The following is a 25459-nucleotide window of genomic DNA, read 5'->3' as shown; positions in this document are numbered from 1 at the left end:
AATCTGTTAGGCTTTACATTCTAACAGCCTGGAGAGGTAAGTTGTCATTTATCTTAACAGTGGTATGCTAAATTTTGTATCCCTACAATTATCACATTATTCTATAGAACTTTTAGGGCACTTCCAATTAACTTACCAAATGCTGAAGGAGAGATTCAGTGGCTTAAAGCAGAACAGTAACAAGGGTAAAAACACAGTAAGAACTGGCTATCCACAAGTCCTCTCAGAAGTCTGGAAGGGATCCAGATCCACCAATGACAGTACACAACAAATGAAATATAGTGGACAAAGATGCCAGGAATAGTAAATGTTTCATTGGGCACATGATGTAACAGATAACTTTGCAATGTTTATTTCATTGACTACTATTAAAAAAACCCTTTTGTACTAAGAATGACACCCAGTATTACAAGAACACAGCTGAACTGCTGAGCAGTTTCCTTTAAGAGTACTCCAAAAATAAAATATAGCAGCTTGTCTCATTCTGTATGTACACTTAAGAAGAAAGATGATTACTATGCTTTAAAATAGAAAATTATTTTCATGGTGTTCTAAGTCTGTTTCTTTATAAGTTTCATAACAGTATCCTTTTTGGAGACAACTCTTAATTCTCAGAGCTCAGTGATATTCATACAGTACATATTTTAAAAGATGTAGTAGTCTCTTGCAATGCTATTTTTCTCTTACCTACTGCTGTCTCACTTAGATGTCTTTTCTTTCTTCCTTCTGACAGCTGGTCAGGTGTTCCCAACACCAATGGAGATTTGGAATTAGACAAACAGCCACCGCTCCATTGTTTGACAGAAACATGTGGATTGTAGTCTGTAACAGAAAAAACACTTATCAAGTTGAGAAATTACTTTTCATCGGTACAATTTACAGGAAATCTCAACTGCTGAACTATTTATAATAGCCCCAAACTTCTGATAGGAATCCAAATAATAACAGGACTGCAGTCAGGCACCTGGTCCAAACTGCCCCCACTTGTGGTATCCTCCTACAGCTCTGGTGGGATCATCTCAGTGCAATTAGGGAGAACCTGACACTGTGGTCTGAGAAGAAATTCTTCTTCCACCTAAAGCTATATTCAGTTACCTTCCATGACAACCTGCTTTGTGACAAGTTTATAAACTGAACCTCTTCATGGCAGAAAATACTGATGAATGAAAAAGCTAAAACATTTTGCTTTACATACCATTGTCAGCAGATACTTTAAAGTCCCCTCCCAAAGATGAGGTATCAGCAGGTTCTCCTTTGATGTCATCCTTCCTTAATAATGTTTCAAAGTATATGTGAAGAGGAATATCTAATAAAAAAACCAGAAATCCAAAGGAATAGCATCTGTATTAGAAAGATGGCAACCTGTGAGCCAATGAATTATGCATCATCACTAGAGCATTGACTCACCCATCACATTCAACATCATCTGTGAGCACTATTGCCAAGGACTGAAACAGACTGGAGGGTACTGAGTGAGAATAAGACTGGGGTCTTTCCTCTTGACCAGCTCCTGCACAAAACCCAGCAGAGCAGAGAGCACACAGTGCACTTCTGTAATGTGAAGAGGCTTTGGTTCAGCCTTCTGGGTAGAAGTCATTAATGCTTTTGGAATTTGTTATTGCTGGGAGCCTACAGGTATTTTCAAGGTACATTCCCTCTCTGTCTCCCTGGAAAAGTCTACAGCAGGGCAATGTAATTCATTTTCTGAGTGGAGTTCTGATAGAGAATTAGCCTGCCAAACATTTCAAGTGGTAAGGAATCTACCCACTGCTGTAAGGCAGGGAGGCTTAAAAAAATACCTCTCTGAGAAGCCTTTCTGGAAAAAAAATACAAGTATGAAGGGAAATTTAATTGAAAAAAGTGTAAATGTAATAAGTAGGCTTGACAGCTAGCACATTTAGAATGAGAAGAGGACTGTGGGCAGGCCCAAGGGTGGGCATTAAACTACATTCAGGACATGCCAGGACAAGAACTTTCAACATATTTTGCTAAATAAAAAGAACTATTTTCTTTTCAATTTGATATGGATCTAACTATGGGGTGTTGAGATAAAGCAATATGGATTGCTTTATCTCAACACCCCAAGGTTTTTGCTGTGTTTCCTACTCTACTTCCAAGTTAAACAAAGAAGGTCTGAAAGGTGTATTAGTCACAACATTTAAGTAAAGAGACAACCAAAACATCTCTCCAATTTTATTGGTCTTTAGGCTTTGTTTTTTGTGGTTTATTTTTGTGTTTTTGTTTGTTTGCTGTTGGTTTTGATTGTTTTGTTTTTTAACCTGGGAAACCACCTGGGTGACCCAGACTTTTTACCATCCTGTATCTTCCTTGAAAGGGCAGGAGTGCTTGTTTCAATCAATCCACAACCTAGGTGCAGAAATACCAGAAACCCAAACTTCCTAGATACAAACTACAATTTTCCATTTATCAAGGTGCAAGTTGAAGGAGGTGCTGTTATGTTAAAGCAATACTGCAACCACTGACACTTATTTAGTCAAGATCCTTGGTAATTTGAAAATTGTGAAAGAAAGTCTTAGACATAGGGATAATTATGCTTCCAGAAGAGAGTACACTAGTGAGCCAGTCCCACTGCACTATTTACTAGATTGTCTGCAAATTATGGTTATCCTTTAAAGCAAACCACATGAAAAACCAAGGTGAGAGAACATCTGAGTCTTGAAGGTGAATCCTGCACAAAAAAACTCCCAGAGTTCCAAAATGAAACAATGTATTTTTAACATACAGAGAAAATGAATGCAAAATCCTTTTCTTTTACACTGCTGACAATTTTTATATATAAAGATGTGGGCACAGCACAAGCAGTATTTTAAGAGAAGTTATTACTCTGGAAGGGGATAACCAAGAAAGCTGCAAAGAAAACATTAAATGGAAGTAGGCTACAACTTGGAAAATTTCTACCATGCATTTATTCAAAATAATTCTTTCATATGAAAGAAAACGTCAAAGAGACTTGTCTTCATGAGGAGGTAGAGACAGCAAAAGTGCACAAAGCAAAGCATGAATCTAGCCTCCCTCAAATGTGAGGACTGCATTTGAACAGGAGATAGCAGGTCTAGTACTTCTTCCCTGTCTCAACTATTATTAGCAAGGCTCCTGGAAAAGAGAACAAATATTCCTTAAGAAATATTTTCTTGATACTGGAATGAAGCTAAAAACATTTTTTTCCTCCTCCATCCTGGCAAAGTGTCCAACAGTAGCCAGAGCACAGTCCAAGGTTTTTGAGGTTTTTTATGATGACAAAACTTATTTTGAGAAAACAAAAGCTTAATGTTCTTGCTACACACCCCAGTCTCCTTAAACAGGGAGGTAAGAATGAAGACAAGGGGCACAGACCTTCCTTGGACAGATGTCTAAACCCCTGGGGTCCAGCTGTGCTGCCAGAGTCACAGGGGAAGTGATAGTGTGTATAAAAGAAGGAAGAGTTAGGTGGTGTTTTTCTGTCCACAACAGAGTTCCGCTGACTGGGATGTTTGCTGTTGCACTCTTGGAGTGAGTGTTCCATTTCTCCTATCTGCTCCTACAATAATCTCTTTAACCTATGCATGGGATGCAAACTGCCAGAGCTGATTCCATGTCCACACTTGGGTCTTCTCTACAGGCCAGTGACAAATTCTCCAAAACCAAGCCTTAAGTTAGTTCCTGACTTCCTAATACAAGGCTGCAGTGTCTACACTGTCATTCTGGGAAGAATTAAAGATTCAAACAGTTCTATGGAAGTCTCAGCCTCATCTGTAGAATTATTTTGTGGCAAAGAAGCCCCCCCGACAAAGAACAACATAATTCCTATACTGGTCAGTAAAAATAGTTTTTTCCTAAAACAAAAAAATCCCACAAAAATTCAATCCCATCTGCTGGTAACAGCATTTAGGCTGTTATTTTGAAGTCCCAAGTACTGCCAAGTTGCACCTGCACTAATTTCAGGGCTGAGTCACAGACAACATCCTCTACATTACTGTCCAAAAAGACTTTAGATCAGATGACAAGAAACCATAAAACTTCAAAGGTAACAAAAAAAGCTGACCATCACAAAAATAATTAGAAAACCTAAATAAAGTTTTTTAGACCTAGTCCAAAGGGCCTGAACAGAAAAAAAGTCGCTTATGAAAACAATATAACCATGGCATTGTGTTGGCAAAAGCACCATAGCTAAAGGACTGACCCTGACTCAGTTAGACACACCATGAAACACCCAAGCACACCTTTTCTCATCACCAGTCTTTCAAGGCTGTAAGCACATTGCTGGTTTGAGAAACCTAGGTGTGTTTTTCAAAAGTCAGGATCAAGTAAAGATTTTCATTTAGTCTAAACTCATGTATTTTGACAATAAGAAGTTTTCTGTAGATAACTAAGTCCTAAAAATCATTGAAAAGACAAGTCAGTCCACAACCTGTACAGCTGTCACAAGCACAACCACTCTGTTAAGCCATGGCATTACTCACCTGAAGGGAATGATAAGACTGGATGGAAGGAAGAGTCCAGCTCTTGCACATAATCTAGGATTTTAGATTCTGTGCTGTACTCACTGCTGCTGAAAGTGGAGGCTGGCACCACACATGGAAACTGAGTTTTATATGGAAAGGAGGCATCTCTAGATGGAAAAGTCTGCAAGAACACACAGAAACAAAGGTTAACTTTTCCTTTCCTCATGTCCTTCAAATTAGAGCAGAAGAGGAAAAAATACCCAACAAATCAACAACTCAGTGAGTGACACACTAATATGTGAATGGGGAGAATATTCCAACAATCTCCAGATAGTCTAAATATGACTTACCTTCACTTATTATGGACAACAGTGCACAATACAAAGAACACAAACTGCTCATTCAATTAGGACCAGGAAACAGCTGTCAAAGCTTTCAGATAAAATGTAACTCTTTCCAATCATTCTTTTGATCTATCCAATGACAAACAAACACCCTTCAAAATTTGATTCTAGAGTAACAGGCATGATATAAATGCACAGACAAACCTAACACCAGACTAAATAGAGGGTCTCATTCCTTGATTCCCTTAGTAAGATTCTTAGCATCAGTATCTTTAGGCACCTTGAGCACACACATTTTAGTGCAATAAACTATACTGAGCATTTTGAGCATACTGTGTACTTACACAAACCAAAAAGGCAAAGTCTTTACCTTGTCATAATTTAAACATCAGATAAGCAACAGAAAGAAGACATACAGCAATAAACACAGAGAGGGATGCATTAAGAACTGATTAATAGGTAATAAAAGGAATTAGTAGAAATAGTAAAGGTGCAAAGAAAGATTCATTTAGCTGCTTGGCTGCAAAGCTTGTTTATATATGGAAGGTAAAATGATGGATGGAGAGAACTAGTAGATGTGAGGTAGCAGGACTGAGGCAAAAGGCAGGGTGAAAATGGGCAGGAACAAGCAGCAGAGTTCAGGCCACAGACTGAGCCCTGAAAGACAGAAGGAAAGAATTAAATGTGATGATACAAGACAGCAGCAAACAGTGGTCTGTGCTTCAGAATGTGCTACAAAAAGCACTTCAGGGAAATAATGTGGCATAAGCTACTTTCTAACTGGATACTTGTGGTAGTTACCCCAAAGATACTGACATTTTTAGAGGCTTCTATAGGTTTCTGATATTTTGCCAAATGCTGCAGATCCTGCAAATGGGAATGGAGAGAAAGGGACACTGGAGTACTTAGGGGGAATCCCCCCTAAGCCAATCACTGCACCCACAATCACATTTATCAACCCACGGGAAACAGTTCCAGTGTAAAAAACTGTAAGAATGAATGACATTTTCTTAGGACTTTTTCTGGAAACATGTAGCATCAAAGGTGAGACTCAAAGAACATAACTTGCACTTTCTGTACTTCTGCTTTCTGAATCAAAGACAACTCTTTCTCCTGTCTGAAATATTCCAGGCTGCACTTCAGCACTGCCATTCATTAATTAGTGATGCAGGAATTATATCTACCACATAAAATTCCCTCCACTTAGTCAAAGCAGTCTTTTTGCCACATGGCATAAATATTCACAACCCACATTACCTCAGAAAATATTACATTAAGAAATTCCCCTTTCTTCTCAGTTACTGAGTTCTCTCTGCTGGTACTGTATCTCAGAAACTACTAAAATCAAATAATCACATTATGATGCCTGAGCAGAGAACACAGTGATGGAGAAGGGAGGTTCTCGTATTTAACTTTTTTTTGCCCCCAGGAAAAAATTAGTAGTCCTAAATCCACCTTGATCTCCATACACAGCTGTATGCACAAGTGCTTTCAACTTAACTTGGAAAGAATTATTTCCTAGCCCAGGACTCCTTCAAATCAATGTTCTGTTATTTTCCTGTGACAGACATACGGGACTCTTCATCTGTTAAACTTTAAACATCCATGAAGTGTTGGCAGAACTGGGTCTCATGTTTGGAAACACTAGAGGGATAAATGCTAAAGTAAACTTAATGTTTCCCATTATATGGATCATTACACTAAAGCTTAAAGAGCTTTTAGGTACTTGCTCTACTTTAATGCATTAAGGACTTGCTTTTCAAAAATGTACAAAAGCATATTTCTTGTTGATATTTGGGTTTTAGAAATGAAGTAATTTACTAAATCTCTACTCTTTAAGCTGCAACAGCATCACTTCTGCCTGTCCTTTTTTTGTTAATATAAATGAATCACATTACAGTAGATAAGTCTTTCACTTATTGCTTAAAAATAATTTCCCAAAAACTAATCAGTAAAATTACCTAGAAAGTATACAGATAAGACCAAGGCTCTCTGACATCCAGACCTTTAGTCTTTCCTCACTTTTTCTTGCTTTAATTCACTTTATCCAAACACATCCAGATCATTAAAGCTGAGCCAGTTCAAAAACATGCATACATGGTCAAACAACCTCACAGTCAAAATCCATTTTGAAACTATATTAAAATCCATTTGCCAGTATCAGTAAATGGAGAATTCTTCTCTTCAGCTTGCCTGTGGTGGGAATTACAAAACCTTATGTCTGAATTTGTGCCTTGAATGCTCTGGCATCAACACCTAAGTAATGAAACCTTCACTAAGCCAGTTTGTAATCCAAAAGAAAATACAAAGTTCATAGAAGGAAGAGCAATGTTATTTAAATGCCTGTGAAGCTACTAGGGAAAAAAAAAGCTAAGAAATTTGTCAGTGTCTGTGTTCCTAGCTACCAGATCTGGTTTAAGTTTCTGATGGAGTAGTCTTCCACTGGAAAATGCTGATTTAGTGAAATCATGATGTTTCTCAGAAATGCTGACTTAATAAACGCTTGATAAAAAAAATTCAGAAGCCCATAGCACTGGAATTAAAACATTTTACTCAAAGAAAGTGATTCAACTTCTATTGAAATAAAATGGAAGAATTGTTTATTGGAAAACTAAACTCTCCCTGCTTCCAATTCCAAAACGAATACAGTCTACAAACCAACTGCCTTTTACAGCAGTCAATTATTGAAACTTTACACAGCAACAAAAAAATCCACCACAACTCAGCTGAAAACACGCCCACATGTATATCCATTCAGCCATGGCACTGACATAGGAACATCATGGCACACAGCTTTTAGGAGACAGGTCCCTACAGCAAACCTGAGCACCATGCCAACCCTTCAGAAAGCAAGAGAGATTACAAAACTCTTATCAATCTTCCCCTTTCCTCTTGCTATACCACATCTTGTACATCTTCTGAAACCTTTTTCTTCATTACTGAAATACAAAACTTCATGCTTCCTGAGCTCAAGCAGATATGAAGGATAATATTACATAAAATTCATTGTATTAGAGAAAATTCACCGTATTTAAGAGGAAGAGAGGAGTGTGCAAGCTTTAAACACTCAACTAAAATAGCAGCTCTGGTCTAAACTTATGAAACTTATGAAATGGAATGGTGTCAACCAACAGACTCTAATTCTCTAGAGTATTACGAATTTTGAAGTTGGATTTTTCCCCCTTAGTACTGTTTTACTGGGTTACAGAAAACAGAGAACAATTAATTTTGATACTCAAAACAATTCTTGTGCTTGCTTGTGACAGACTGATGCATTAGACAAAGTCGAATTGGCTCATGGCTCTGTTCTTGAAGGGTCAGAAGACTGAACTCTACTGGCCATCCCATTCTTCTGCAGAGAAAAAAAGTGTGAGTCTGTGAAACATGACATGACTGAAGGGAAAAATGTTTTGTGCTCCCAGTTAAAAAACTGTGAAGTGAATTCTCATTTTGTGGTTTCAGCTACTGATCACTAAAACTCCTACCAGTTTTGGAAACATGCCCAAGTGTAACAGTACAGAGAGCCACAGTTCAATTATGCCACTGTGTCTGAATCCAGGAAGGCAATTAAATTAATTCAAATACACTCTGCTGAATACCTGTCACATCTGCTTCTGATTACTCTTATTAAGCCCAAAAAGGCAAGGAAAAATGCATTTATTCTCTCTACAAACACACTCTCAGGAGTTTTCAGCAATATCAAAGAAGAGCTATCTCACTCTATTAAAAACTGTTCTTCAGTAAATGGGTAGCACAGATTTAACTATGGGCCTCAAGAGAACCTCTGTGTGGGTGGCTGACAACTCACCTTTGAACACCAAACACATCACACACTGACTCAACACCCTGCTCTGAGCAGAGCTGTGCCACTCTGGCAGAAGACACAGCTCCATGAAACTTCTACTGTTTCACAGTGGAAATGTGCAGGTCTCAAGTGCAGAGTGCTTTTGGGCAACACACAATACACAGACACTGAAAAGTTAATCTGAAAGCCCCCAAGAGCTTCTTTCTTATTAACAGGTAGTGGGAGAGAGGGTGGGAAAAGCATCTAAGGCATCCCTGCATGGGAAGGTGCAAAACAGATGGTGCTGACACACACACACATCCCTGCCACATGTCAGACCCTCCCTTCCAGATGAAGTTTTTTAGAAGTCAAATGGATGTGCTTTCCCATGCATGTCAGGTACAGGGATGCAAGCTGCCCCAGGATGTAAAATTCATCTGCCTTGGCCCCTCTAAAGTTGCCAATAAAGATAAACTGGCAGATCCTGTGACAGAGACCAGTTTTTTCCAGGAAGAGAAGGAGAGTTTCGTAAAACACTAATGAAAACTTACTCAGCATCCAACTCGTCACAAATTCAGATTTTTGGTCAGTATCGTACAAGGAGTGATAGCTTCCACTGTTCCCAGATATCACCCACCTCTCCTAAGCATATATGGAGTATAGTTTCTTTAATCCTGCAATGGGACTTTCACCTGCTCTGTAGAAGTGCATGCTGTCTTCTACATTCTGAAACAAAGATGTTTTGTTCAACTAGAAAATCAATTGAAAAATCAAGGTTAGTGCTCAATCTTTGACCAGTTAAACCAAAAGAAAGAAAGATATATTAATCTACAGGGATATCTTTCTTCTCAAAAACATCAGAAATTAAGAGGAGATGTGATCAGTAAAACACTACAGAAATGTCAGTACACTAGAGGTGCAAGACTGTGGAAAGCATGAAGGTTTTTCATTCTGACAAAAAAAAAAAATAGAGAATTCACAGGCTTACTGGCTTGCCACAAACCTCAGAGGATGGATCTAGTTCTACTGGCAGTATCACAGACTTGCAAAGATAGAGGCGTTTGTCCCCTTCCTTTCTGCCTTCATGCCTCCCTCCCTCAGAGACAGAAGTCTTGTCACACATTCAGAATAGCTGAATGTGTATGAAAAACTTTTTTTGACACTCAGTTTTCATTGCTTTTTAACTAACAGAAGGACTTATTTTTAAGGCCTTCTCCAGAGTTAAAGCAACAATTTAAGTAACTATTATTTTCACCTACAAACTTGGTAACTAAGGGATTCTCCTTCCCAGACCACAAGATGACATATTTACAGAGGTACCACACCACTTGCACTGAACCAGTTTGCAGAAGACTTGGCAACAAAACAACATTTTTTCAGAAGTCAGCAATGCCAGGAAACTATGCTGAAGCAGGTGGTGGAGCCAGTACCTAGGGATACCAAGGAAGAGGATGACAACCAGTAGACTCCACTCAATGCAACTTCTTTCCTCCCAGGTACAGACCCCTGGCAAATAGCACTGATATTTAGCAAGTAAGATAAAGACTATGCATGCTGGATATAATACAAATGATATGTGTATATATGTGTATTATATAAATAAAAATATATACACACCCTCTCCAAAACCCTGAAAATGAACAAGAGTTGGGGAAGGACCCACATGTATTTATCAAGTGGCATCAACAAAAGATACCACTGGCACTAGACATGGACTGGGAATGCTCCTGACCACAGAAATCATAGAACCAGCATGAGATTTAAATCAAAATAAGAAACTCATACCCTACAATTTAAATACTTCTCTCCTGTCTGCCTTGGAGCCTTCTGGAGAAGCACTCACTTTTATTTTTTTTTTACTGTTTTTTCAAACCACTAAATGAAAGCAGATATTCTTCTGCTCTTACTTAAATCCAATTGAGACTGCAGAGAAGAAAATGTGGCAATATGCAACTGCAAGAGTTGGCAACATTATACCAACTGTTTGCCTGTGGTATCCAAAATGTAAGCTTTTGCACCTCAATTCCCAACTTTCAGGATGCTGGCACCTTTGTAAATTTGAATTCTGTTTTCTCCACATGCCTCAGTCCTCACTACCAACTCTTCCTCCAGCAGGTGGAATGCAATTACAATGAGAATTTTCAGATTAAAAAACCCCACCACGCTCTACAACTCTGCAAAGAAACAGACAGGGACAAAATTGATAGTACTTCAATCTCACTGCTCTATTGTCTCTTACCTTTATTTAGAGCTATATAAAGGTTTTGTAGATTAAAAGTCTACATAGCGTCAATGACATCTCTTGGCAAAACATGACTTGAAAAAAGTGGAATTAATATCCTTTGTTAGGATATTAAATGAGAAACTAACAAAATATATTGGCAAAACAAAATCCTTCTTATTAAAAAAATCCTGCGGGAAGTCACACAGATAAAATAGCAAAAAAGAAAACATCAGGACCTGTCAGCTAGGCAAACCTCTCTGAGAGTTTCTGACTAGTACAACACTTGTCTGCTTTCAAAACTTTTAGTATGTCACAGATAATTTAGTTCCTTCAAGTGCAGACAAAAAAATAGCTGGCAACAGAGTTACAATTTTCCTCACTACAGGAAAAGCATCTGCAAAAGCACAAGGCATTAGACTGGAGAATGTGGGGTGAGGGAGGAAGGCAGTTATGAATGCAACAACCACTGAGAAATGATTCAATAGATGTTTGTGTCTTACAGTCCTGACACTGATCTGCTACTTACAGACTTCCTGGGTTTAAATGTTTACGTACTTTTGGCCTTCTTTCTTAGCATTAAAACTACATGGCACACATTTTATAGGAGACAATGGCCCAGAGGTTTTGACTTGCCAGCTCTAACAATGCAGACAAGGGGCAGATCCAACATTTTCAACACATCACTCTCAGACTTCCAACTCCCACCTGCAAACCTTGTCTCCTACTAGAACACACCTGCAGATTACTCCTTTGTGCTGTTCTGCATGCAAGTTCTATCATTTATTCATTCAAAGGTTCTTGCTGAAGAAATGCACCACTACAGTCATGTCCTCTAGACTGAAGCACAGACTGCAATCCCAGGGTTTGTTGTGCATGACTCACAATCAAGAAATGGCCTGAGCTCTCACAAAGCTGTTTAGATAAAGAAGAAAGATACAAAACAGATCCCAGGGCCAAATGATGACTCAGGGATCATCTTGTGGTACTTAGCCATTCTGAATTAGGGAACCAGTGGATTTGGCCCCAAAGGCCTCAAGTTCCTGAGGATATTGGATGGTGGCAGCTAAACCAAACACTGCATCCTGTTTTATTTATCTGAGGTCTATCTTGCCAGTCTGGAAGGTCTTCTAGAGTTTCACAGACTTCTCTATTTTCTTTTAGATATTACCCTGTGGAAGCATCATTTTAACTAGCACAGCAGGGGAAGGTGTAGTCCTTTTCAGAAAAGAAACAGCAGAGGACAATATGGGGCATCTCTCCACAGGCAACAGAGGCTTCTAGGTCAAACACACTCATTGTAAATGTATGTGGCACAGCAGCAGATAAGAGAAAAAATGTGGCTGCCTTCCCAGTGCCCTTGTGAACTAACAGATGGCATAGCAATTCACAGTTTCATACTTTACTTTTCCTAACATGGATGTTAGGGGGGTGAGGGGGGAGAATGAGCTTCCCAAATGAATCTGAAGAGATGTGAGGGATGACACTGAATGTCATTCAGATGCACAAACGGTTCAACCAGTCATTGCAATGAAAACCCAACTGCAAATTCCTCAAAGCTATCCCAGCATTTCTTAATGTCCCACAGGTCTGCATTTTACTGTGATTCTCTGGTCATAATTCTTTAGTAATCATCTTGCACAAATTACTCTGCAGAGCAACATTTCCCTCAGCACTGCCAGGTACTGCTCACTGGCTGTTCAAACCAGGCACCACCAGGAGCTGCAACATTCAGGAGATGCAGTTTGCTCCTCTGATTTTGGCAATCTGGAATTTGCCAAATAATTCCACATCTGCTGCAAGACCCCCAGCTTGTTTTCAGGCCAGTGACATTAAAGAAATGGGGGTCCTCACAGATTGTGGTACCAGGGGTTATATAAATATGTTAAAATTGAGGAAATATGGGAGAAGCACTTGCTAGAGAAGGCACACTAATGATACATTAAAAATCCAACTATTTTCCTATATGCTAAGAAGTTACTAATTTTTTCTGTGAAAGACCAGAGGAAATTTGCTGGATTACTCTGGGGAATGTAAATGCATTTTCAGAGAAAAATAGATATCAATCCCAGAAACCATTCCCCGTTTTGCATCCTTACCCTTAAACATCTGCCTAATTTGGAAGCCAGCCTGGGCTGATGGCCAGTGCTCTTTCATTACAGGATGAGCAATCTCATCAACAGCTGGGTAACCAAGTGTAGCAAGTGCAGGACTAAGAAAGTGACAGGGCCTGTTAGAGTAAGATTTGTTGAATGAAATGATACACTGCTGATGATTCTTAATTTAAAACATTGATACTGACTTAGGTTTGATTGTCAGAATGTGCTGGAAATGTCCAGTCTAATTTTATCACTTACTTCCTTAGCAGAATCCCTGATCCTCTGTTTTCAACCAACACTGTGTGAGAGGGCTTTGTTCCCTGTTTTACCTTGATTTTCAAAACTTAACTGAGTTTGGCACTTGCATGATGACTGAAGCCATAATTTGATTGCTGATGATTGCTGCCATAATTTCTTATTTTCTCAAGGAACAAGAGCTACAGAATCTATCTGTAGCCCATGATGTAATTCTTCACATTGCCTCTTGGCTAACTTTCTCATAGAAAGGACATTCAAAAGCAGAGTCTAAACACAGAGTTTTGAGCTGAGAGCTGCAGTAAGCATTAATAGCATTCCCTACAGGACAGTGTTTTACCCCACTGTCTTTGGGACATCTCTGCACTTTTGGCACAGAGACACTCAGGCTGGGTTAATATAAGGCACCAGAGATGTCAAGAGTATGGAGCAGACACACAGCTGCACCAGCTCTGATACTCGAAGCCTTAACTAGTAACCTAAAAATGTACTTTTTGCTTGCAGTCTACAGCCAAAGGTTAATTATAAATCTGTCTTTGCAGCCTACAAGTCAAGGTAAACCATCAAGCATGCAGAGCAGCTAAGCTCTGTATCTGGCTGAAGGTAAAAATGTAAACTCTGCCTTGAACTGCTGTCAGGCTACAGAAATGGAGTTTCTGATCACAAGCCTTTACTGATACTCTCAGAACTTCACTAACTCTGGCCCACTTCTCAGAACACAGAGACATAGGCAGTGCTTGTAGAAATATGAAATACTTGAACCTGCAAGACAAGAGGCTTCCAGAAAGCCCTGCTATTTAAAAACTGCATCTGGAGTGAAACCCTTCATGTTTAAGACAAAGGAAGGGAAAGCCCTCGAGTCTCTTGCTAAAGAGCTCTCTCTACAGCTGCAAGAAGCAGTTGGAGCCACAGCACGAAGTGTCCAACCTCTGTGACAGGATTGCAGGGCAAACAGTAAGTCCAAGTCCACAACAGCCTCCTTGGTCAACGCAGGGAAGATGAAAAGGCTAACCAGAAGGCAGAGCTCCCAGCCTCACTCACCATCCCCCTGGCCCAAACCTTCCAGGCAGGCTGCCAAGTCTTTAAGCCCCACTGCCAGGAAGCTGGGAACTCAAATGAAAAAGGAACTGGACAGTTTTTCAATAAAGTATCTTGCTAAAACTAGGACACCTCTGCCATTCTACAGAGAATGCTGAATCAGCACAGAACATCCTTGCATGGGAAACTGCTCCCCAGACCACTGGCACACTTAGTAAATCCTAGACAGTTAGCTGAGGAGACATGGAGATTTCCCTCAATACTAAACTGAAAAAGTAAAATCAAGCAATTAAAACCTCTTGGAATTAGCACTGCTCTGAAGAGTGAGTTCATACTGTCTCTGCTCCCAAATTAGACTGTTTCTTTAAGCACCACAGCTAAACACATTATATATTCTTACCAGCAATATGCTATTAATATCAGATGTGAGCAGATACACATTGTCTTGTTCAGGACAAGGCTTTTTTTCCATTTTAAAATATTAATCCTCTGTAACAGAAAATTCTAGGAGTTCTAAAGCACTCTTTAAGTGTCATGAAAAAGGCAATATAACTAATGAGAAACAGCAAAAATTGAAACAAGATTAAGATATTGCAATTCAATTTCCTAGAAAATAATGTGCCACCAGCTGTGTAAGCTTTCCTGTTGCTAAAACAAATATTCTGAAAACAAGCAGGCAGATGTTTTACACTGTAGCCTGTCTCCTCAGCAGTCAGGCCTCCAAAAGAACTCTCAAGTTGTCTCTTAGATTGTAAAAGGGCTTTAAAGACAGCCATTGAACACACTGATTTGATAAGCAGGACTCTGAGTTACCTTTAATTTTTATGTTCAACTCATTAACTCTGAGCTCCTGCAGACACATCCAGTACTGCCATCACACACACTCTGTGGTCCCTGAACGCAACAAATAAGCAGCACAACGTGCACCCTTCCTCTGGCACACCACACAAGACACATGCTGACTCCAGCAGTTGGACTCTTGGGTTTTCTCTCCCAAACAGAGAGGCAAGGGCCTACCTGCTGATTCCAGTGACAGGCACTGTGCATTCTGTAGAGTTTCCTCTTCTGGAAACTATGAAGTGGCCTTGTTCGGGCAGATGTGCTCACATTAGTCACAGAGACAGATCTGAGCCTTGTCCTGTCTCTTCTTCTTTTCTTGATGTGCTGATGGTCAAGCAGCCAGCTGCTTGAAGAGGACACCTCTCTATTGTCTGAAGCTCTGCAGTTTCATGAATAATGAGGAGAGGAAATACAAAACATCAGATATGCTCCACATGCACAGGCCAAGATTTCACACACAGATTAGCATTAGCTATCTAATTCTAAGAGAATTTCATAAACACCATAAGGTTTTAGCATGCTCTTTCAGACAATTGTGTATGTGCTCAGTTTGCTAGTTAATTACTTTCATGTCAGGTCAGGAAAGGCAACTTATCATTCTTCTTCACCTTTGTGTTCATGGAAACATACGTCAAAATGAAGCTAAGCCCTCAAGCATATATCCAGTTTTGTTTTTTGCAAATTCAAGAACACTCCAATATTTTTAACACATATGAGTTTCAAGTTACAATTAATATTTCCCTTCACACTGATGTTCCATTCAAGACAGCAGTCATGCTAACATAAAGGAGACCCAGAGCTCTGTCCTAATACTTTAAAGACTTTCTGGTTTTGCTCAAGAACTGAAACCTAAGTAAAGCTCTACAAGCCAGTGATCATTCAGCACAGGGTTGCAACTCACTGTGAAGCACTTGTACCAAAATTAGGAACTCTACAACTTCAAGTGCAGAGAGTCAAAATCAAGTGCAAAGATGTGGCCAAAAGCAGTAGAAGCCCCTGCATGTATGTGTAGAACAACCTCACACCGTTCTCACCAACCTAGAGCCTGTCTGGTGACCAGAATTTAAAACAGGTAAGAATTTAAAACACCCTCCCATCGGGGTGGGAATGACTCAATGGGAAGACTGAACTTCCCTGCTATAGGTATTCCTGATTTTATTTATATTTGATTTATATCAACATCTGCCTGCAAAGTTGAAGGCTTGCTGCAAAAAGCCCTCCAGTGTGCTTTTATTTTTACAATACTGAAGACCTTGATCACAGCTCTGGACTGTCTGAACAGTGCAACTACACAAGGTATTTTGGCCTTGGTTCATAACAGGTCATCTGTCTGCACAAATGATTATTTTGTCTTATGGCAAGTCACAGTTTTATTAGTAAAGTTATGACACAACAGAACATGAAAATTAATTTATTACAAGGACACTTATAAATCTTTTTTGACAGGTGATATTCTTTCACCAGTACATTTTTATTAAATGAAAAGGCTTGTAATGGAAGTGTGATTAAACACCATCCCATGCTGTGTTGGAGTGGTAACAAGGCTTTACAGGCTTGAATTTGAGCTGTTTTCCTGACACAGCAATATAATCCAATAAGCAACACAGACACATGAAAACAACATGCTAATTAACAGAGGGATTGTACAAAGCATTTAGAGGAACATACCAGCAAGTGCCAAGAAAAAGCCCAAAATACTGAGGCATGACATTCTTAATGTTAACACTGCATTTTTAAGGCTTGAGAAAGAAATAAAAGGTTTACAGTCCATGGAAAAGATTTCTTAAAATACTCTCTCTGAATTCTCAAAAACATTTTCTAAGTCAGATGGTCCCAAGCTCAACTTGCGGATTTCCACATACCTCTCCCTTAAATGAGAGAAAACTTAGATAAATTAGAACAAAAAGCTCCTCAGCCTGGCTCTTTAACTTCTGTGATTTCTGCCCTTGTTCTGGTGGTCTGCCAAGGCCCTTGGTAATTTCTCTACAGTCTCTGACATCTGCTGTATTTACCCTCCTGTGCCTTGCAGCATTGCACCACTCCACTTTCAGATGAAGAGATCTCATCTTCATGGCCTGGAGCTCCAGTACTTGGCAGTGGGGTTTTCCTGCCACTTGTGTAAAAGGTTTCCCAATGAAGCTTTGAGTTACCCATCTGGCTTGATCTTAGTCTGAGTATTTTTCAAAATGTGATTCTACAGAAGAGCAAAATGAACCACGGCCAGATGTGAAAGTCATAAATTTGCTAGAATGCTCCTTTCAAAGTTCATAGGTTTGCCTTTTTTGCTCCTAACCTTACTTCAAGATGCAAGCCTGCACAGCAAGCCATCAGACAGGCAATATTTGTCCTGAAGAAATAATTTTTTCCTTCCTCTCCCTTCATAAGAAAGTGGGTATCACTAGTTTAGGGAACTGCTTCTGTGAGCATCTACCTTCATGCAATGCTTAGGGCTAATCTTGGCACCTAGATTCAATTGAGCAAGGAAAGGCAACACAAAAAAAAAGAAGGCACTAATGTAATTAGGCCTTGACAGATGGCAATTCAAAGTTACCCACATTCAGTCAAGCAGGAACTGTCCAAGCACCTCCATTTCCTCTGCAAACAGCCCGTGTAACCAACTGTACTGCAACCCCACAATTACCAACCCCAGAGCTTCTCATGTTTAAACCTCCTTTAAAATGGAAAATTGTGGTTTTCACATCAACAGCCTACAACTAATTTCAAGAACTTACTTAAGTGAAAATTGCTATCATCTGTTTTTCCTCCCTCTCAAAAACGAAAGAATCCCCTTATTTTCCATTTGATTTTGATTTCTGCTTTCTGAAATACTGAATACAGTCAGAATGAACTCTACAAAAAGCAAGGGGAGAAGCCGCTAAGAATTAAGTTAACTGCAGCAAGTTAATTATTAAGTTAGTTCAATCAATTGAACACACAGCTACTACAACAACAAAATACCACCAAAACCCTGAAACAAGGAACATCAAGAAGTAAAAGGCAGTAAATTTCCCTGCAGGATTCTCATGATAACCACTCTATTTCATGCATCTTTAATGAACAGTATTTATTGGCAGATCTTAAAACACTTCATAAGCAGAAAAAATTTAAATTAACTGTTTAACTCATGTTTAAGACAGCATCTAGAAAACCCTAAAATCTCTCAGAGCCCCTTCCAACACCTAACTTGCCAAACTCCACTTTAGAGCTATGGCACTGAGAAAATCTTCCATGTCCTAACATTTTTCTTTGGACTTTTTTAGGTCATGAGTAGAAAACAACCAACCTTAGAGATTGGTCCATGAGCAAACAAAGTGTTATTCATGAAATGGAAAGACTAAATTTGGACTAATAAATAAGAAGATAATTGGCCTGAAGTTACATCATTAGAGTCTCTCATCATGAAGTTAACTTCATACACTCCTAAAAACATTTTTAAAATCAAGAATTCTTTCTCACAGGTCTCACAAAAAAGTCAGATTCAAGACACAGCCTAAATGACTGTTCTTCCACACACCCATCTCCATTAGCAACTCCTATTTCAGGGCTATTTTTAGTCCACATCTGAGAGGAACCTTCTGATTTTCTCCTACATCATCTACAAACAACTAACACACCAGGAGTAGGGATGTCACAAGGCAGGACCCCTTCATCCTTAAATTTAGGGCAGAATCACACAATCACTGCAGAACAGAAGGCAGCCAAAGAAGCTGCCCATCCAAGCTGCTCACTATAATCTCTTTGTGGGAGGCTCCAGCCTCTGCAGCAAAGCTGAAACAGACGGTGTGGCCAGCTCTTCTTGCAGCCAGGAGCCAGGGAATTACGCCCTGCGCACTCTGCCACAAACACCCCAGCTCTAGTTGGAAACAGTTTCTTCATCCACCTGACCTCAATTGAGACTTGTGAATAACAGCATCCTCAAAAATCACATTACAAGTATCTCAGGAGAAATATCCAACACACCTAGACCTTTTGTAATTGCATTCAATTACCTTAATGTTGCTTTGAAACTAATACTTATTACAGCTTGTACTGTACTTAAAATCTTTGAATAAAAGAGAGAAGTACCTAGCAGTATGGACTAGCACTGAGAAACACTTTTCTAAAATATTAATTTCAACCTACAGTCATTCTGGAAGGTATGTCCATCCAGAACTAAATACTTTGAATGGAAAATAGTATCTCCAAATTCCTGAAAATGTGGGTGGCAAAGATAAATTTGGCCTTTTATTGAAGACGGATCGGCTTAAAATTAATGAAGTTACCACCCTGACACTGAACCCTGCTGAGACATGTGACATTGCTTATGTTCTACTAATCTACTAAGTTTGTCAGTTTTCCAGAAATAAAGCTGCACTTGTCATGACAGAACATGAGTCTCAAACAATCACAATAATTGTGATCCTATATTCTTTCACTACTTCACAGATTCATCTTCCAAGTACTTAAATAGTTATAGTGACTATACATTTATAATATCTTTAGGAACAACACAAAACCCTACTATTGTCAGCCTTACAATCAAGACTTGACTTCTCTTGAAGCCTGCAGAAAGCAGCTCTTTTTTCCTTATTTAATATTGTAATGATTATTAGTTCCATATAGATAACTTTACCAAAGTTATCCCACCTGAAGGAGATACCATTGACCAGCTGTCTGTGTCTACAGGTCTTGGAGGAAAGAGATGAAGAAGCTGGAGACAGATTGAGTGGAGCAATTAGGCTGCTGATGATTTCACTTAGTTGTGCACTCTGGAAAAAAAAATTAAAACTAAAGGTAGTCAGACTTATCCAGACTCAACAACTCAAAGGTGATGGGTTCTTGTTTTCCTACTTAGGATTTCAGTCCAGTACATCATGAAATAATCATATTTAGTTTCTTCTTGTGAATAACTGTGAAAAATTGTGGTTTTCTTTCACAATTATTAAGTTCAACCCAACCAAAACCCAAATAAAACACCAACAAAACACCAACACAACCCTGAGCATTGTTTATACACTTGAAGTAGCACCCTGAATACATCAGTGACCTTAATATTGTAACCAGAGGTCTTTAAAAGAAAAAAAGAAACCAGAACACTTCACAGTTGGTATTATTACAACAGCTGCAGCCAGAGCTGCTAACTGGCCATTTGACAAGCATTTCAACAGGGGGAAAAAAAAGGTCAGCTGTCTTTTCATTGTACATTTTGTTCACTCAAAGTATTTTTGTTCTTAAAAGAATTGTCTTCATTGCTTATTACAGTTTGACAAAGGTGTTTTTATAAAAGGAAGTGTACGACTTGAGGACTATTGTAATGACAGACAGAATGGGTAAGATCTTTGGAATCCTCAAAAACAGCAACAAGAGACAACCACCCTGCCACCCAGTTCTCCTGCAAAAAAACCTGACTTTCAAAACTGACCCAAAACAAATGAAACAAATGTAGCCAATTTGTTAAGACTAAGAATTACTCCTTCCAAAGCAATGAATTGTGGACTGACTCCAAAAATATTTCACAATGATTTTTTGTTTTAAATGTCAGACCTTAAAGGCTATTCTCACAATAAATGTAACTTGCTTAGAGGAAACTGTGTTCTGCACACTGAACAGAAATTTAATGTATCTGAAATGGCATACTCCTTTAAAAAAAAAAAACAACCAAACCAACTTTTTGCATTACTTTGCTGGATTTTCATTCAGAATTAAGAATGTTAAAAACATTAATTGCTAGAGTTTATCTAGTAAGTTCTCCTTACATTTTGATTTTACATTTACATTTATGCAGAAATAATTTTTGTTGTTTTATTACAACTCACATATTTTCTGTTAACATGTAGGTGATGTAGTCAGGTAAAAATTTCATATCAGAATGAAAAAGTCAGGAATGGATATTAATGCACAGAAATATCAAGTCAATTATAAAAGAAATAGGCAAAGCAAATAAGATGCCAATAAAATAGTTACCAGATTGATTTAAAAATCTCAGCAGAAATCATTATGTAAGGAGTAGTATCTATTGAATATAAGAGCATTTAAAAATAGGCAGACTTCCAAAACACAAGGAAAAACATACATGTAGCTGTGAAAAGGACTTGAAAACAGTACTAATAAAAATTGCCATCCTCAGTTACTTTTATTCTACATGACTTTTCTTTTGCTTCACAAGCAAAATTCCTTATTTTTAACAAAGGAATACTTTAGCACCAGACTGAGGAATGCTGTGGGAATATCTGTAGATGTTCTTCATGCTGCAGCACTGTTGCTCCTGACACTGAACAAGAAACTCAGACTTTCAGAGTTAAGAACAGAACTGGTAGTCAAGAAGGAAATCAAATCCCAAGGCTTTTAGCGGTGTAAAAGAGAAGAAATCCAATGTGTTGTGTGAGATGTGTTAGTCTACTTCCATGTAATTTTCAGATCATCAAAGTTTTTGCACCCCTTGGACCAAGTTTGTGGCTACTTGGGGACCAGGAAACAGACCACTATCCTCTGAATCATCAAAAGTCTTACTGAAAAGTGTATTTAATTCTCCAAGCCACCATTTAAAAGAGGGGCCATTCACCATTCATCACGTTCTGAAAATGCTCTTTGGGTTACCTTATGCAATTGCCAGCACTGAGCATATAAATTTCCTGTTTCATTGCTTCCTCACTCCTGCCTATGGTGGATAAGATTTATCAACCAGAGGAAGCATTTTAATAACAGGAAAGTATGACGATCAAGTAAGAAAAATTGGCACAGAGATTCAGAAATAGGCACTAGTAATTAATGCTGTTATACCCCTTTTCAAAAATGTGTGTATCACCAGGAATTTATGTAGAGCAGCAGAGCAACAAATTAATGTCCCACAGTGGCTTTGTTTTACACAAACTGCATAAATTCATTCTGTAAAACAAATTTCCAGTATCTCCTTCAGCAATGTGATCCTACCACATCCTTTATGTACTTTCAGGCAAAAGAAAACCTTGCTGGATTCTACACAGTATTTCCTGGAATCAACCATGGGAACAGCCATTTTGCACACTGCAAAGCAAAACTCTGCTCACAACTACATCTCCACTGTACCCAGTAGGCACCTGGAATTCCTCAGCTCCAAACCAGAGTCCCACAATGTTTGAAAAGGCAGATGAAATAATTGTGTTCTGCTGGAGCCTTTTTTTTTTCTTTAATTTCAAGAGAAATATATCTCTCTTGTCAGTTGTTCTCTTTCATCTCACATAAATCTTTTCCTGAAACAACCTGTGGAAACTCTACACTGGCCTGACTACAAAGCAGGAGCAGGTTTGTGGATGGTTCTTAGAGGCTGTTATGTGTCCCTTGGAGGGAAACAATGTGGTAATACAGACACATCAGAAATAAAAGGTTAATTTGTAAACCTCCTGTACAGAGTAGTTGTTTAAATCCTTCAATTAATCACCAACCAATCCCAGGACTGTAAAATATCTTTCTTTTTGGGAGTCATCACCATGGAACCTCCCTATTTCTCAAGTCAATCATTTGGCTTCACTGAGGATGTGTGGATAGAAAAACTCCAAAACTTGTAAAAGTTGTGAAGTTAGTATGATTTATTTCAGTGCTGTTCCCCAAGGACATGCACACCCCTGAAAATTCCCAGATTTACTTTATCCTCTAACTTGCTGCATATGCATAAAATACTAATGCATATGCATTAAATTGCCTTATCAATTTTATGAGTTTGTGCAGTTTTTCAGTCATACTTGTAGTTTTAGTTGTAATGTGGTGTTTGCAACCTAGATTCAGTGTTTTTGTTTGTTTCAGCCTCAAGGTTGGTGGGGCCTTTCTTATCTCTCTTTAGTTTGGATGTTTGCACTCTTTTTTAAGTAGTCTTGAATCTCTTTTCTTCTCTCTGCAGACCTTTTTGTGAGTACACAAGTTAAAAGACTAAACAAGCAGATTCTAGCTAAATCTAAAATTGATTTTTACTCCCAGATAAATTTCCAACCCCCTGTTTCAACTGGGTTTTGTTTTACTTTACCTGTTTTTCTATGTTTCGTAAAAGCAGAGTGGGACTGCTGGGTGACATTTCAAAGTCATGCTCCGGCAAAGAATCCTGGCTCTCAATGGCAGCTTGGGAATTCCCTGTGGCGTTTAATAAAGCTTCTTGCTCTGTCAATTGGATCTGCTTCTTCAAAATGTGTTTTGGAAATGGGAATTCTTCTAAGACCACCATCCCCTAGACAACAGCAATTGAACACAGTTGGTTGACAACAGATTAAGCCTCCTAAATAATTTCTAAGGGGCAGTCAAACCTTGCACATTCCTCTTAAATCCTCCTGACGATTTTCGAGCACTTAGCTAGATTTTTAAATACACTTCACAGCTAAAATATGGAAATAATAGGCATTAAAAAAAAAAAACCAAACTGCATCAATTATGCTACTTCTTGTAAGAGCAATCACTCCAGTGTTATACCACTGCTTAAACATCTGTGCCAAAATTCAAATCAGAAATTCATACCTATTAGAATATTACATGATAATTTGCCTGCTGATTTAAGAGGAGGTTTTTCTCTAAAAAATTATTACCCTTTGATTTGAACTTGGTTTTAGTCTTTGCAGTCAATAAACTCTGCTGGAGACATTTTTGAGTGCTCTATTTCTCTTATTCCTATCCATGTTCTATGCAAAACATCAAGGCTGTTATTTTTATGTAGCAGAAATTATTCAATTCCAAACAAAAGCTTTTTAAAATTTAATAACTGATTTTTTTTAAGGTGAGCATTTTTAGTGTTTCATAATTAAAAGTAACTATCCTAAATATTCCAGCACTGTCACTATTTTTCAAGGCCATTTCCACAAATGTGGTCTCAGATTTGTGGTGTACCATCTAAAGCACCACCTAGTAAGATAAATATAACTTTATGTGTTAAGGAAATAACAGAGTTTCATAAATGGAACTAGATAAATAATATCCCTATTGTGTTTTCCACACAACAGATTAGAAAAATCTCTAGTCTAGAAAAGTCTCTAGCATAATCCTAGGTAATGTATCAGTTGGTTTAAAAACAAAATGTTAAACAAAATAAAAGCAAAAATAACCTTGTGACAGTCAAACCCAGTCCTAAATAGTTCCTTGGTTTGTTATTATCTTGAGCAAATAAATTTAATACCAGAAACAGCTATTAGACCTCTCCAGGCTTTTTTCAAAGAGAAAGAGAAAAACTTATTTGCTTTTAAAGTACTAACTGCAACTGAAATATCAAGCAGATATTAAAAGAATGGGATCATTATAATTCTGCCTCAAATTTGTCTTTCTAATGAGAATATTCCACTCAATCAAAGCACAAGGAAGCCTGCTATAATGTGAACACAAGGAAGCCATACTGTTATTTCTTTAACCAAGACAGACTTCACCTAGGTTGTGGCTGTCGAAAACTAAAGATCCTGTAGTTTCAGCAAGACCTTTACTACTGCCTCAGCCTCAAAACATAAAAACAAGTCTCAAAGAGACTTCAAAGAGGAGACTAGGAGAAAAAGTGAAATTGTCTTGCTCTCACTGTGCCTAACTTATTCCGTTGTTTGAATTATAAATTCAAAGCTGAGAATAAAGATATTCTCTAGAAATAAACAAAGGTGCTTGAAAACTTGGTTTAATGCCTAAAAAGGGCACAGAGATTCTAAATGTCCATCAAGTCAGTGCTGGATTTTCCACACAGATCATCACCTGCACTTTTTCATTTACAGCAGATGGACACAGATCCAGACCAGCAGCATGCTATGGGCAGTACATTCAAGGAAATTCAAGTAGAGAACTAATGTTTGGGTGCCGTAACAGGAATACAAACTACTTCAACAGCTTTAAACTTCTTTAGCACTTAGAATCTTTAGGTCTTTTTAGTAAAAGGATTGTAGGTCATGACCACAGAGAGTCTAAAACCAAAATTATGAGGTCAGAGGAATGGGAAGACACACATTAAAAGTGTTGAAAAGAGGGACATACACACACACATGCTTCCACTGGAATTTTATTTTTTGAAGTTTTAGAAACTTGTTTACCAAGCATGGAAAGAAGAAAGAAGAAAAGGAAGAGGGAAATTGACAGAGTGTATGGAACAGGACAGATGGAATAGGCAGACAACAAAAGAGCAAGAGTAAAGAGTTAGAAGACCAATACAGGCTATATTACAAGAAATGGGTTACAATCAGTAGGTTTTGGCAATGATTGTCTTCCTCCCCAAATGGAATTGTTTTGTTTTGCAGATATAGATTTTTTTTAATGAAAGGACTCTCAAAGATCCAGAGGTGCTACTTCTGTGTCTGTAGAGATGGAGAAGACACACTGTAGAAGGCCTGGAAACAGCCCACGAGTTACTCATGTCCCTTCCTATTGCATTGTGGTGCTCAAGGAGTGGCCTTTTCTTGAAATTGTTGCTCCCTGGCTATGAATCACTTTTTTTTTCCCAGAGTCAAAGATCATGAAAAACACTGAAACCATTA

At 38.4% G+C, this 25459-nt stretch overlaps 1 protein-coding gene across 8 annotated transcripts in view; it reads right to left on the bottom strand.

Annotated features, from left to right (window-relative positions):
- KANSL1L (KAT8 regulatory NSL complex subunit 1 like) overlaps window positions 1–25459 on the bottom strand; it is a 63772-nt gene that overhangs the window by 15267 nt on the left and 23046 nt on the right. For 7 of the 8 annotated variants that reach the window (XR_005953209.1, XM_041411670.1, XM_041411666.1 and 4 more), the window contains exons 4-9: window positions 22999–23196; window positions 19650–19771; window positions 15201–15402; window positions 4461–4623; window positions 1196–1306; window positions 688–822 (exon numbers count right to left, since the gene is read on the bottom strand). Coding sequence is in view for 7 of the 8 variants with exons in the window: in XM_041411670.1 (XP_041267604.1) it covers window positions 688–822; window positions 1196–1306; window positions 4461–4623; window positions 15201–15402; window positions 19650–19771; window positions 22999–23196 (931 nt within the window). In the remaining variant the exon portion in view is untranslated. The remainder of the gene's footprint in view (window positions 1–687; window positions 823–1195; window positions 1307–4460; window positions 4624–15200; window positions 15403–19649; window positions 19772–22998; window positions 23197–25459) is intronic. The other variant, XM_041411671.1, reaches the window with a different exon arrangement.

This window comes from Onychostruthus taczanowskii, unplaced genomic scaffold (assembly GCF_017590055.1).
Source record: "Onychostruthus taczanowskii isolate IOZ18803 unplaced genomic scaffold, ASM1759005v1 scaffold37, whole genome shotgun sequence".
In the NCBI taxonomy this organism is placed as follows: domain Eukaryota; kingdom Metazoa; phylum Chordata; class Aves; order Passeriformes; family Passeridae; genus Onychostruthus; species Onychostruthus taczanowskii.
This window is presented reverse-complemented; position numbering and strand designations above follow the sequence as displayed.